At 40.7% G+C, this 15,926-nt stretch overlaps 1 protein-coding gene across 1 annotated transcript; it reads left to right on the top strand.

Annotated features, from left to right (window-relative positions):
* Positions 1–1,440: 1,440 nt before the first annotated feature.
* Positions 1,441–1,971, top strand: LOC145002801 (uncharacterized). The gene has a single exon (XM_078961994.1). It carries the CDS (start codon positions 1,441–1,443, stop codon positions 1,969–1,971), a length of 531 nt encoding a protein of 176 aa, XP_078818120.1.
* The last annotated feature ends 13,955 nt before the right edge of the window (positions 1,972–15,926 follow it).

Genomic DNA, 15,926 nt, shown 5'->3' with positions numbered 1-15,926 from the left:
CGGTGTGTGGCCATACATGGTGTGTGCGGCCGTACACCTAGTGTTGTTGGTGTTCATGGTGTTCTTGGTGTAAGATGTTACCTTTTATGAAGATCCTCAAGGAGATTTGGATGACACGAGAGGATTTTCGGGTCCTAGCTTTGTGGAAGTGTAGAAAGTGTTCCAAATGGCTAAGTGTTTATATATAGGGCGAGTGTGCGGTTGGGATGGGTGTGTGGCCGCACACTCTTGTGTGCAGCCGCACACACCTTGTGTTGGTGTGATTGGCTCAAATGCAAGGCGATACACCCACAATACTTATCCCGCGGCTCCTACCCTGCTTATACAAGGCTTTAAACACTCTATTTGACTCCAAACAGTGCTAGAAAATAGCAAAAACAAGTTTAACTTTGATAAGAATGAAGAATGTAAGCTAGAAATTTTCGGGTTATCACAATGTGTTTGTATATATATATATATATATATATATATATATATATATATATATATATATATTGGTGATTTTAGTGTCACTATTTCATTTAAAGTAAATGAAATTGACATGTGAGCTAATGGGCTTCATAATTTGTATGCTAATATATTTACGGGGATGTGTGGAGTGCACGTATGTATAAGATCGAATTAGAATCTGGTTAGACGAATGGTAGGTGGCCCGGGGGCAACCCCCCTTGGTCTGGGGGTTTCCAAAGAGGCAACGCCCTTAGCTGGGTCCAAGGGGTAGAGCCCCTGGCTGGGGTCCCAACCCTAATATGCGAACATAGTGGAAAATCCATTTTCTTGAGGGTGATTATGATAAAACTAACGAAACTCGTTAGTTTTGGTAACCCTAAATCCTCATTAAATCCGGATTATCCTGACTTGCTTCCAAAGAAACTAATGAAGGCCCAACTTTAATAAAACCCTAATCTCGTCTAATATATATAAACGAATCTACCGTCTTAGAAGATGGTTATGAAATTTAGCTCTTCTTTTCTTGAAACTTTCACATAATCTTTCTAGCAAATAGGCTTACGATTTTTGTGCCTAGAATCGTAAGTGTCCACTTGGATTATCCTAGGCTGAATTTCTTGCGACCTAGGCATAGGGTAGAAATATCAGTTCGGAAAGTGCTCTCATGATCCAAGTTGGTATCCAGATCTCCACCACAAACCTAATATTTATTACAATCGAACTGATATTATCTGTTCCTGGAGATGGGTGATTCAATCCACGAGATGACCACTAAGTTTGCAAAGCTGGAGAAGTTCGAAGGTGTTGACTTCAGGCCATGGAAGAAGAAGATGCACTTCATGCTGACTACTCTGAAGACATCATATGCACTGACTACTCCTAGACCAAGGTATCCTGAAGAAGGTGTTGTTACGAAAATTTGAAGAGATAAGAAGGAGACAGAAGTTGGACAATGATGCCTACATCTGCAAAGATCACATTCTAAACGGTATGTCTGATGCTTTATTTGATACCCATAGTGAATCCTTGTGTGCCAAGGAGTTGTGGGACACCCTTGAGTTGAAATATATCACTGAGGATGCTTCTAGCAAGAAGTTTATGGTCAGTGATTTTAACAATTATAAGATGGGCTATTCAAGGTCTATTACTGAACAAGACAATGAACTCATTGGCATATACAACCAGCTTAAACTGCACCGTATGAATATGGATGAATCTATTGATGTGTCAATCATCATTGACAAACTGCCCCCATCCTGGAAAGACTTTAAACATAACTTGAAACATCAAAAGGAGGAACTATCCTTGGTTGAACTTGCTAGTCACATTCGTATTGAAGAATCTCTTCGTGTGAAGGAAAGTGACAAATATGAAAAACCTAAAGGAAAAGTTGAACCTGGACAGCCCTCGATTCATATGGTTGAAAATAAACCAAGGAACCAGAACCATAAAGGACATGCAAAACGCAAGCAGGAACATGTCCCAAGCAACTCCAACAAAAAGAGAAACGATCTCGTTTGACAAATTTTGATAATTCTAATCAGAATTATGTTTACTATGTTTCATTTATCCATGAATCATTCTATGTGCAGGATGATGATGTTTCTTAGTGGATCAACTTAGGAGCAAAGAACCATGTATGCAAGGATAAACGAATGTTTGAAACATTAACTCCGCTTAAAGATGGGTCGGTGCTGAAAATAGGAGACGATTCTTTTATTCCTATTTGTGGTTTAGGTGTCGTGTGTCTTGAATTTACTTCTGGAAAGATAATTAGGTTATTTGATGTTTTGTTTGTTCCCAAGATTCGCAAGAGTCTTGTTAGCTCTAGTTGTTTGAATTCTGATGGTTTTAAACAAATTATTGAGTCGGATAAGTTTGTTTTGTCTAAGGGTGGAATGTTTGTTGGCTTTGGATATTTAAAAAATAGAATGTTTTGTTTGAATATTGATGACAAATTATTACATGTTCAAAATTCTGCATTTTTATCTTCTGCTTCTAATGTTGATAAATCTATGCTTTGGCATGTAAGATTAGGTCATGTCAACTTTTGAAGGATGCATGATATGTCAAAAGATGGATTAATTCCAGCCTTTGATATGACATCTGATAAATATAAAACATGCATGCTTACAAAAGTAACAAAACAACTTTTTCCTAGTATCACTAGAAATTCAGTTGTTTTGGAACTTGTACATAGTGACTTGTGTGACTTTCACTCCACTCCTTCTTTGGGAAATAAAAATATGTAGTCACCTTTATTGATGACTGCACTCGAGTTTGCTATGTGTATTTGTTACATTCTAAGGATGAAGCCTTAGATAAATTCAAAATATACAAAACCGAGGTGGAATTGCAATTGGGCATTCCGGTTAAACGTCTTAGGACTGATAGGGGAGGTGAATATATGGATCCCATATATTTTCAATCAGTGGGTATCATTCATGAGACCACGACACCTTACACACCCCAACAAAATGGTATGGCTGAACGCTAAAATCAAGTTTTAAAGGAAATGGTAAACTCGATGCTATCATACTCGGCATTGAGTGAAGGATTATGGGGAGAGGCCATCTTAACAGTTTGCTATTTCTTAAATAGGGTTTCAAATAAAAGGAACAAAACAATCCTATATGAACTTTGGTTCAAGAAAAAGCCGAATTTGAGTTATTTTCGGGTTTGGGGATGTCAGGCAGTTGTAAAACTTACCGAGCCCAAAAGGATAATTTTAGGAGAACTTGTAATTGATTTCATATTCATTGGATATTTTGAACATTCCAAGTCATATAGGTTTTATGTAATAGAACCTAATGATTCGGTTTCAATTAACACTGTTATCGAATCACAAGATGCAATTTTTGATGAGATGCGGTTTTCATCAATTCAAAGGCCTAAGGATCAATTTTGGTTTCAATAAAGAGAAAAATTCAAAAAGTCAAGATGGTGGTATCATGCAAGAACCACAAGAGCTTCGTAAAAGCAAAAGAGGCCAAAGTGAAAAAAAAATCGGATCCGACTTCTAACTGTATTTGTATTTGGTGGAAGGTTCAAGAGATAAAATTAATCTTGAATACTCTTATTGCTATAGTATTAAAGATGATCGTAAGACATATCAATAGGCCATAGAGTCTCATGATAGTGACTTTTGGAAGGAAGCAATTAATGGTGAAATGTCATCAATTCTTGAGAACAACACATGGGTGTTGTCTGATTTTCCTCCGGGCTCTAAACCTCTTGGTTGCAAATGGATTTTCAAAAAGAAAATGAATGTTAATGGGACTATTGAAAAATTCAAATCCCAGTTATTCATTCAAGGTTTTAGACAAAAACCCGGTATCGACTATTTTGATACATATGCTCCAGTTGCACGTATTTCTAATATTAGATTGTTGGTTGCCTTGGCAAGTATCCACAATCTGGTTATTCACCAAATGGATATGAAAATAGCCTTTTTAAATGATGATCTTGATGACGAAGTTTACATGAAAAGACCAGAAGGTTTCATTATTCCCGGTAAAGAGCATATGGTTTGTAAACTTGTCAAATCTTTGTATCGGTTGAATCAAACGCCTAAACAATGGCATCAAAATTTGATGAGGTGATTTTGTATTTTGGTTTCAAGACAAACCAATGTGACAAATGTGTTTATAGTAGATTTGATGATGCTACTAGAGCTGGTGTGATCATTTGCTTATATGTAGATGACATGTTGATTTTTTGTACCGACCAAAATCAAGTGGATGAAACAAAGAAATTGTTATCATCCAAGTTTTCCATGAAAGATTTAGGAGAGGCTAATGTAATTCTTGGAATAAGAATTAGGAGGACGAAAAAAGGATTGGTAATGACTTAAAGTCATTATATTGAGAAAATTTTCAAACGGTTTAATTTTACCGATTGTTCTCATGTGAGTACTCATATGGATCCAAGTGTGAAATTAATGCCAAATAGTGGCGTTCCCATTTCACAATCGAAATACTCTAAGGCTATTTGTAGCTTGATGTATGCCATGAAAAATACCAGACCTAATATTGTTTTGTGGTGGGTAAGTTGAGCAGGTATACTAGTAATCCAAATGCTCAACATTGGCAAGCAGTAAATAGAGTATTCAAGTATCTCAAGGGAACCATGGATTATGGCTTGAGTTATTTTGAAAGTACTTCGGCTTTAGAAGGTCATTCAGATGCAAGTTAGATGACCAACATGGAGGACCATTCCTTAAATTCTGGTTTGGTATTATTGCTTGGGGGAGGTGTCATTTCTTGGGCTTCCAAGAAGCAATATTGCATTACAAACTCGACAATGGAATATGAGTTTGTTGCGTTAGCAGCTGCTGGTAAAGAAGCAAAGTGGCTAAGGAATTTAGTCTATGAGATTCCTTTATGGTCCAAACTGATAGCACCTATTTCTATCCTTTGTGATAGTGCAACCGCTTTGGCTAAGGCATATAGCCAGATATATAAGGGCAAGTCTAGAAACCTAGGTGTTAGACACAGTATGATTAGAGAACTAATCATGAATGGTGTGATTTCGGTTGAGTTTGGGAAATCGCAACAAAATTTGGCAGATCACTTGACTAAAGGTCTGACAAGAGACTTAGTGCACAATTTTGTAATAAGGATGGGATTAAAGTCCATTTAATTCTGTAATGATGAGACACCTAATTCCCTCCTAATATAATGTTAGGAGTTGAATTCAATGTGGAAAGATCATACTTATAGATTGGAACACATGAATTATTCATCCCAGGTATGTGTTCGGTTCTGCAAGTTAGTTAGGTTGAAGTTTAACTTCTTAATAAATCATTGGATAAATGTATGTGCAGATACATGGAAAGGAGTTACCTACGTGATTGTGAAGTGTAGCCGTATTTCAATAGGTTGTGGACTTGACCTTGATATGATCATGAGAGGATTGGGACACACGACTTTCTAATAGTGTCAAGTTGTATTTTGCTATAAAATTCAATAAACTAGTATGTATTTTACTTTCTGTTAGTCAAATGGGTTGATGGGTTCAATTCTTAGAACACTGTGATCTCGAATATTTGCAAATGTATGATACTCAGTGGAAATTCAATCGTTTCGATATTTTCATTATGTACTAGTTTGGTTTGTTTGATAATGTTATGTCTATTCAAGGGTTACACTAAAATTGGGGAGGATTGTTGGTGATTTTAGTGTCCCATGTCATTTTAAGTAACTGGAATTGACATGTGAGCTAAGGGGCTTCATAATTTGTATGCTAATATATGTACGGGGATGTGAGGAGTGCACACATGTATAAGAACGAATTAGAAGCCAGTTCGACAACTGGCCGGGGGTCCGGGGGCAGCGCCCCTGGGTCTAGGATTTCCAAAGAACCTTTGGCGGGGTCTAGGGGAAGTGCCCCTAACGGGGTCAAAGGCGCAGTGTAACACCTAGTTCCTGATATGTATTTAAACTCAAGTAATTTTGTAATTTACTCTGGGACTCGGCGAGTTGGAACCCCAACACATTGAGTAGACTCGACATTATGCGGGGGTTTTAGTGATCTACTCGATGATTCAGGAGACTGACTCGACGAGTAGGAGCTGTCTGGACAGAACCCTAATGTTTAGGGTTTGCACCTTATTTAAACACTTTATCTCGTCCCAAACCAGCCTCCATCGCCCTCTCAACTTAGAGAAACCCTAGATTGAAACCCTAAACCCTTATTGAGGGTTCTTGAGCCTTTTGGTGCCTTTTATGTGTGTTTGTAGTCGGAGAAGAAGAAGGAAGCTTGGAAGTTCAAGTAGAAGCAAGAAGATCCAGAAGTTTTACTCCATTCTCAACTCATTCAAGGTAAAAAGATGGAACCTTGACCATCTATCTCTTAGATATTGATTTGGGGCTATTCCTACCCTTTTATGAGTATAGAGAAGATAAAATCGGATTTTGTGGGTGTGCTTGGAGTTGCACTTCGGATCTAGAACTATTGGGGATCCTTATGGTATAAAGGTGCCAACTTTGTTACCATAAGCACGCATGCACCTTGTAGACCTCTTTTTTAGGCTTTTTGAGCCAAAGGCCCCATGCATGGACATCAAGTTTGTAGCTTTATGTATAAAATGGACCCTATGAGGTCAGATCTATGGTTTTGATGCGTTAAGACCCATTATAATCGGCTGTATAGTTTTGGACAAAGAGGGACTTGGCGAGTCATTCATGGGAATCAGCGATTCGGGGTGTATTTTCCACCAAATCCTTTCTGTTTATGGACCATATATTAAAATCGAAGGTTCGCCAGTTGTTTAGGTTCACTACGGACCTTGAAATCATAGGACTCGACGAGCGGATGAATAGACTTGGTGAGTTTGAGGAAATGTCCCAACCACATGAAGACGACTCGGTGATTTCAAGGGGAATTCGGGGAGTTATAGGCTGAACACCTTCTTATGGATGAAGATAAACTCAACGAGTTCAAGGACGAACTCAGCGAGTCGGTTGAAGATAATCTGATATGTTGTTGAAGGCAAACTCATCGAGGTCTTGCTAAAATCGACGAGTAGGGACGAGATTATGGCATTTTGTGGATATGGGGACTCGACGAGTTGGTGGACCAACTCGACGAGTTGAGTTAACCATATGTTGACTTTGACCAAAAGTTAACTTTGACCAAGGATTTAACTTTGACTTTGACTTGGATTTGAGTGACTCTTGTAAAGGTTATGAGTATGAATTTTTAACTTAGAAAAGTTTTCGTGTAGGGATTGAGGAGTCGGGGAGAGTCGATTTTCACACTGAGGACATTGCAGACACTACACAACGTTGAGGTGAGTTACCCTTCAGTAGAAGTGTGTCTAAGGCACCAAGGCCGACCCACTAGTAGTTGATTACAGTTGAGATGATTGTCTTTGTGATAATTGTCTGGTATGCTATTACTTGATGTGTTCTATGTGCGAGTATGATATGTTCTATGTGATAGTGGTAGTAGGAGGGGAATAGTCCCCTCGATTCGGTCGTTAGGACTGAAGGGTAGGTCAGACACCCCAGATATGTCTGACAGCATGTTTATGATATGTTAGTATGTAATAGTAGTAGGGGTGAAATAGTCCCGATAACCGGGTGAGATAGAGTGGAGGGTAGGTAGGCACCCCGCAATGGCCTGACACGGGAAGGTTAGCAACCCAAAATGGCTTGACATGGGCAGGTCAGCACCCCATAATGCCTTGAAATGGGTAGGTCGGGCACCCCAGATTTGTATGGCAGTGTGTGTGATTGTATAGTATGTGGTATGATGGGAAACTCACTAAGCTTCGTGCTTACAGTTTTTAGTTATGGTTTCAGGTACCTCTTCAGCTAAGGGAAAGGAGGTGGTAGGGTAGCAGCGTATCGCACACACATGATTTCCGCTTTAAGAACCCTGGGATTGTACTCTAATATTTTACTATTTGATGATATGGTTTTGAGACTTGTGATTTGTGACTTGATGTTTGAAATGATAACAATGATGTTTTCCGTAAACTATTTTCATAAGTAATATCATTAAGCAAAAAAAAATTGGGTCTCGATTTTGGGATGTTACAAGTTGGTATCAGAGCCTTGGTTTCAGGGATTCGGGCACACCTTCGGGGGTGTCTGAACTCAAATCGAGGGCTTGATGGATTTTTACAAGAAAAATAGTTTTCTAAAATTTAAAATAAGGAGCTTTGAGAAAGAGCAAGGTGTGTGATGCGTGCGACCGGCCGAACTCAAGTAAGTTTTCCCCAAGATACCCATACATGCTATGTTATGTTATATGATATGATTATGAGAACTGCATGCTAGATTTGGGATAAGGATCTATGAAGGATGCCTTATATGCCTGTTGTACGAGTTTATTGAGCTATATGCTAGGGTTGGTTAGTCATCAGTATGGTAGCCTGATTAGGTTATGCTTGGTAATGGTTACTCAATGCACGAATACTGCTTGCTTTGTGCTGATAGGGGTTTAGGCTAGCTTTAACTAACTAGTGAGCAGATATGTAATAGTATCCGCAAGCTAGTTAGGGAAAGATGGTTGGGACTACTTGTGCAGCTGATGTCAGAGAGTCGGTCGAAGAGTACCCTAGGAGAAGCCTAGGGTGAGATTAGTTGAAAAGTAAAAAGGGACTTGGTGAAGTCAAGGCAATTATTGAGGAAAGTATGGATAGGTGTGGAAGGTAGTATGGGCCCGTACTACTGGAAGCAAAGGATTCGTAATCGAATCAAGGAGGGCTGAGATAGAACCAGGAAATTTGGAGAGTGTGTGAGACCTCTCGAGAGTATTTATGACCCTGACATCATTGTGTTTATTTTCAGTATGGCAATTACGCGACATGGACAAGGATCTAGGTCAGGATCAGGGTCGGGCTCAAGTGCGGGATCCGAGCAGGTTGATGACGGGCTACACGAGTTCATCACGTCTGAGATCACGAGAGGTATCCTTGAGGCGACCCCGATTATTTTCGGGTCGATCAAGGAGGGGATTATCGAGCTGATGGAGGATCGCTGCCGGACATTTAGGAGTGATTTGGCGTCCAGCCAGTCGGGTACGTGCACACTGTCCTTCAAGGACTTCAGGGGGAGTGGTGCACCAGAATTTCATGGGGTGAAGGACCCCCATTGCAGCCAGAAGAAGGATCACAGACATCGAGTCTGCGCAGTTGACAAGCTTCTGCCCAAAGGGGTCGAAGGTCCGCTTTGCTGCGAGTTGTTTGAGGGACAGAGCTAGGGATTGGTGGGATTCAGTTTTCTTGACTCAATGGGTGCCCGGACCATTGAGGTTATGACTTGGTCAGACTTTGTGACCAGATTCAGGGATGAGTTTGTGCCGGCCGTGGAGCTTCAGTAGCTAGTCAGATATTTTCTTGATATGAGACAAACTACGGAGTCAGTGGCGGAGATCATCGCCAAGTTCCGGGAGAAGGCCTTGTTGGTACCCCAGTATGCAGGAGATGAGGACATGCGGAGGATCCGCTATCACGACATGTTGAGGGTTGATATCCAGGAGCATGTCAACTTCTCAGCCTGCCCAACCCTGGAGTCCATGATTGTCATGGCGAGGGAGAGAGAGATTGACTTACAGCACCTCAGGAAGCGGAAGGTAGAGACAGAGCAGGGTATTAGGGTTTTGGGGAAGAAACCCAAGGGATCTGACACGAGTTCGAAGGTCTAGCCAAGCCAGATCCGCTACAGGAAATGCAACATGCCATATGAGGGAACTTGTAGAGCGGGATCATCAGGCTGCTACAAGTGCAGCAAGACAGGGCATTTTGGCAGGGATTGTACTGCTCCTTCCCCCACTCTTCAGACTTTGGATATGATTTGCTTTCATTGGAATTGGAGGGGCCATAAAAAGGCCAACTGCCCTATATTGACAGTAGCAGAAATGCCAACAGTGGCGCCAACTTCAGTGACTGAACGGGTTACGCATGACTGGGAGGTCAAGTCAGAGGCTCCAGTAGTGAGGAGCCGATCATTTCAGCGAACAGCCGAGGAGGCATGCACAGCACCCGATGTGGTGACGGGTATGGTTTCTTCTCTCTAACATTTATTATATGTCGCTTGTGATATTGATGTGTTATGCTTTATGTTTCATTTAGGATCGTTCGATGTGAACGGTATCCCGGTTCAGGTGCTGTTTGATACGGGTGCTACCCGATCATTTGTTTATCTTGCGATTAACAAGAGGTTTCTTCAGGCATGCTGGATCGCTCTTTAGAGGTTGAGATTGTGGACGACCGATCGGTGCGGGCGTCAGACATTTTTAGAGATTGTGTTCTCAGGTTGTACGAGGAGTGTTACTTGGTAGATTTGGTTCCCACACCATTGCGGGGGAGCAAGCTTATCATAGGGATGGATTGGTTGAGACCTAATGGGGTGGTGATCGATTGTGCACAACAGTTGGTTCGGATCAGGACCCTAAGTGGGGGAGAGCTGGTGATTCAGGGCAAGAGACCACAGCGCGTACCAACTTTATGTTCAGCAGCGAGGGCTAGGTGCTACATCCAGCAAGGTTGTGCGGGGTATGTTGCCTATGTTGTGGATACCCGAGAGGTGGGTCAGGAGATGGTGGGTGATGTGCCAGTGGTACGAGAGTAGGCGGATGTATTTCCAGAGGAGTTTTCTGGGATACCTCCAGAAAGGCAGGTAGAGTTCATGATCGACCTGGTCCTTGGTGCGGCTCCGATAGCCAAGGTTCCGTATCGGTTGGCTCCTCCTGAAATGCAGGAGTTGTCTACATAGCTGCAGGAGCTGTTAGAAAAGGGATTCATCAGACCGAGCAGTTCGCCCTGGGGAGCCCCGATACTATTCGTAAAAAAGAAGGACAGGTCACATCGAATGTGTATAGATTACCGGGAGATGAATACGGTAACAGTGAAGAACCGTTACCCACTCCAGAGGATTGATGACCTCTTTGACCAACTTCAGGAAGCATCTTGGTTCTCCAAGATCGATATGCGTTCGGGTTACCATCAAATGAGGGTCCGAGAGGAGGATATGCAGAAGACTGCTTTTAGGATGCGATATGGTCATTATGATTTTATGGTGATGCCTTTTGGGTTCACCAATGCTCCTGCCACATTCATGGATCTCATGAACCGCATGTGTAGACCGATGTTGGATTGATCTGTGATAGTTTTCATGGATGATATGTTGGTCCATTCCAAGACTTGGGAGCAGCATCAGGAGCACTTATGGGAGGCATTGGATACTCTTAGGAGGGAGAGCTTGTATGCCAAGTTCTATAAGTGTGAGTTCTGGTTGCATGAGGTGCAGTTTCTTGGGCACCTTATCAACCAAGACGAAATTTCATTCGATCCGGCCAAAGTGGCGGTTGTGATGAGGTGGGAGGTCCCGAAGTCTCCATCTAAAATTCAGAGCTTCCTAGGATTGGTAGGTTACTATTAGAGATTCATTCAGGACTTCTCCAAGATAGTCGTGCCTTTGACCAAGTTGACAGGAAAGTTGTGGTGTTTCACTGGGGGTCAGAGCAACCAGTTGCATTCGAGACTCTGAGATAGAGATTTTGTGAGGCACCAATCTTCGACCTGCCAAAGGACATTGATATTTTTTGGTACATTGCGATGTGTCAATCTCGGGTATGGGCGTGGTATTGATGCAGAGGGGGCATGATATCGCCTACACTTCGAGGAAGATGAAGCCTAGTGAAGCGAACTATCCGACGCATGATTTGGAGTTAGGGCCAGTTGTTTTCACTCATAAGATTTGGCATCATTATCTTTATAGGGTAGGTTGTACCATTTACACGGACCATAAGAGTTTGAGGTATCTTATGAATCAGCCAAATTTGAACATAAGACAGTGTCGATGGCTAGATGTGGTGAAGGATTATGATTGTGAGATCATTAACCACCTGGGGAAGGCCAATGTTACGACCGAAATGCTTAGTCGCATGGTGTAACAACCCGAAATTTCCGTATCATTTCTTGTAACTCTTTCGTAGTACAATTCACGCAACCAATCGTCGTTTCCAAATTCGATTTCCGATCTTCTGTTTAATTAAGTCATTAACTGGTACGTATTTAAAATGACTTAATGGGTGTCTTAATACATTTAGAAATCATTTTAACACCCAACTTTAGTGATCGGAATATTTCTAGAAATTACCGTATCGGGTTACGGCAACTCAATCGGGTACGACCAAAAGCCTCGTCTAACGCCGGTATCGGGTAGAATTCCACCGTGTCCAAAACTTAGACACTATATAAAGTGTTTTAAGACTCCATTTGAAGCCTTTGGCCATTTTCTCATAAAACTCTCCCAACCTCTCTCCTCATCCATAATCAAGGGCCCAAAACAAAGATTTAAGGCTTCCAATCAAAGATGTAACACCCCTAACTTGTTATCCAACCTCTTTAGCCTTAAAATTGATGTTTAAACTTAGTTTTGGGACGAAGAACATGAGTTTATGGCCAAGGATCAAGCTTGGGCCGTAAACTCCTCAAAATGGGGTTTTAAGCCAAAATTATCCTTCCAAATCATAGTTGGGACTTAGATATGACCTTGAGGCTTGCTATTCGGGACTTGAAACATCTAAAACATGAATTATATGGGACAAAAGAGAGTTTACGGCCAAGGCTCCTTCTTGGGCCGTAAACTCCTCTAAAAGGGGGATTTAGTGCCTTAAAACATGTCAAAATGCCTTGAAACTCAACCAATGGCCTTGTGGTAAATTCTAGATTCATCTAAAAATAGTTTAAGGGTTTGTAAAACATCAAAAATGCCACATATAGGAGTTTATGGCCTAGGAGCATACCCTTGGCCGTAAACTCATGAAACTTTGTTAAAGGATGCATCAAATTCACTCTAATGGCTTGCATAAATTTCTAGAATCACATGTGATTGTTTTAAGCATCAAAAACTAATTTTTCATGAGTATAGGAGAGTTTACGGCCATAGAACATGCCTCTAGGCCCGTAAACTCCTAAAAAATATGTTTAATGGTGTTCTAAATTCATACCAAGCCTAAGAAAATTAGTTAGAATAATATGTGATTATCCTTTGTAGCTTAAATCAAATTTTCTTGGCCATGGGTGAGTTTACGGCCGTAAACTCCAAGGTTGTGGCCGTAAACTTCCTTCTAAGTGGTATAATTACATTTAATTCATTCCAAGGCATTTTAGAAATCCATTCCAACAATCCCCATGTCCATTTAAGCCATTAAACACTCAAAATCACACGAACATGAGTTTACGGCCGTAAACTCATGTGTGGGTGTGTTATGTGGCTCTAAACTCCTTAAAATGTTTACTCTTGGGGAGTAAAATCAAGTCCCAAGTCCCTAGTGCCAATACACGTCCGAAGATGTCACCCGGGTCACTCCAAACGCTCGTTTTGAGGTGTTTAACCTCGTTGGAGTGTAATGTTCCATATGATTAGTGAATGTATCCCTAATTGAATATATATGGACATTATTTCATTTTACATAGGGACACCGCGAGTAATCAAACCCCGAACCAACGTCTAGTATCCAAAACCGACGCATTTCCGAGTCCGGTGAGTTCATACCCCTACCCTTTTTCACTGTTTTCACCGTTTTCAGGGGGAACACAAGCAAAGTACAAGGGAATTCTTATACTTAAAACATGTTTTCAAATGTGTGTTTCATATTCCATATGCTTTTAATATTGATTACTACAACTGATAACCATTTGAACATGCAGATCACGTAACATATATTTGTGAAATGAGTCTTTAAACTGTTATGTTTTACATATATTTCACAAATGGCTTTCCACAATTTATCAGTTAAAAGCATGACATTAGACATTTGAATATAATACTTGTACACTGTTTTGTCCTCGGTAACACTCCACACATATACGCGAGTGGAGGACTATCATATTATTACTAGTAAATTTGTTAATCCTGTATGATTGGAGACACGTCCTCGGCGAACACTCCACCAAGATACGCGAGTGGAGGACTACACCCGTAACCAGAATCTCTGGTATTTAGAGAGCGTGACTTGAGTGTATAGATCTATACGGGGCTGACTACCGCACACCTGGCTGCTAGCTGCTAGCTACAGCCGAACCGAAATGGTTCAAGGGTGACGAAAGTCATAAGTATGTGGACTACTTATTGCCACAGGTTTAGTCCATCGTATGGTTATGGAACTCGCAATTAGGATAACAGAGATTTACTTATAGTAATAATGAACCACTTTATACATCTTTACATCTTTTACATCCTTTACATCTTTTACATCTTTTACATCTTTCACGTACGGTAACCAATATTCAGGAAAGTATGGGACTTTCCTGGGGGAAAACATGGAATATAACCACGTTTACATCTTTTACATCTTTTACATCGTTCACATTGAAAACCAACAAGCAGGAAAGCATGGGGCTTTCCTAGGTAACTCCTACATAACTAGAAAGTGTAACAAAATGTGTAACATTACATCTTTTACATTTGGTAATATACAATAAAGAAAGTATGGGACTTTCCTGGGAATACATGATAGGTAAACAGAATAGTTTAACAAGTCAGATAACTAAACTATACATTTTTACATGAGTAGACATGTTTTCAGTGTACAAACTTACTATACTTTACATTTGTGAAACAACAACCAACTTTTAAGAAAATATGGAATTTTTTTGGTGTGCGTAACATTTCAGAATCAGAAAGGAAACTTGAAGATTTTCACAAACAAAAACCGCTTATGAACTCACCAGCGTTATGCTGATTTTTAAACCGCTTGTGTTCTCAGGTTAGCGTTAGAACAGGTACCCGAAGATCCCTTTTTGGTCAGAAGACGGAGTACATGAAGACCCGTTTCATTTTGTTTATATATACTATGTATCACAACTTGACAAACTTTACTTTTGAAACAACTATAGAACTTTTCTTATGTAATGTAATGGTTGTTTTACTTTACTTACTATGTGCATTGGATTTGATACTCAACGTGGAGTCAACCCCGGAAATGTTTCCGCCTTCGGTTTTCGGGGTGTGACAGATTGGTATCAGAGCCCTTGTTTATAGTGAATGAAGTATACCAAACCTTACATGGTATAAAACTATAAACACTAAAGGGGCCTAAGTGCTTTGAAATAAAAGTATCTTCAAACTACAAGTATTTTCAAAAGTATACAAGTATACCGAACCGTCATCATCCGTAACCACAAGTAGAACATAACATAAGTAATTGGGTGTTGTGTGCTATGGTTAAACCTGGACAGTTATGTAGTCGTGTCTAGGGTCAATATAGCCTGGCCAACTATATTCATTCGAGACACGGCCAACATGTGTTTGGGAGTGACTGTGGTATGCGGCATGCCTAAAACTTACCCTAATATCCCAAACATCGAACCATTGTCATAATCGATTCATGAAATACTATGGGAGTATTTCTCGATCCCAATCCTCTGTAGAAATCCTTATTCGAGTGGCTTTCTGTGATTATTCTTAGCAATAAATTATCTGTTTCGATAACTCTTTCCTGCTTTATCGCTTATGCGGATAATATAATTGCTATACCTATCGATTCAATGTAGAGGACTTTCCATCCTCTCTTTCTTGATCTTATTAGATCAAGATGCCTCCCAGAAAGAGACCCAACTCAATGAACAACAACAATCCTTCTTCGCCGCCACTTCCTCCCCAATTTGACATAGCATCACTCCAAACGGTCCTGACTGCTGCAATGGTGGCAGCCATGTCACAAATGAACCCTGGTGGTTCAGGAGGAGGTCCCCAATCCCAGAACCCTGAAGTTAGCCAGGGACACCAAAGAGGGGGTTCCTATAAGGATTTCATGAACGCGAAACAAACATCCTTCAATGGCACTGGAGGTGTCATTTCCTTATCCCGATGGTTCGAGAAAATCAAGTCCATCTTTGAAATCTGTGCTTGTGCGGAGTCCGATAAAGTTAAATTTGCGGCCTGTACCTTCGTTGATAAAGCCTTGACTTGGTGGAATGGCCGAGTCAAATCTCTGACCTTACCCGTAGCCAATGC

This window comes from Lactuca saligna, chromosome 6 (assembly GCF_052625555.1).
Source record: "Lactuca saligna cultivar CGN05327 chromosome 6, ASM5262555v1, whole genome shotgun sequence".
Classification (NCBI taxonomy): Eukaryota; Viridiplantae; Streptophyta; class Magnoliopsida; order Asterales; family Asteraceae; genus Lactuca; species Lactuca saligna.
This window is presented reverse-complemented; position numbering and strand designations above follow the sequence as displayed.

Coding starts and splice junctions, on each gene's coding strand:
- LOC145002801 (XM_078961994.1), top strand. CDS start 1,441: ATGTCTGATGCTTTATTTGATACCCATAGTGAATCCTTGTGTGCCAAG.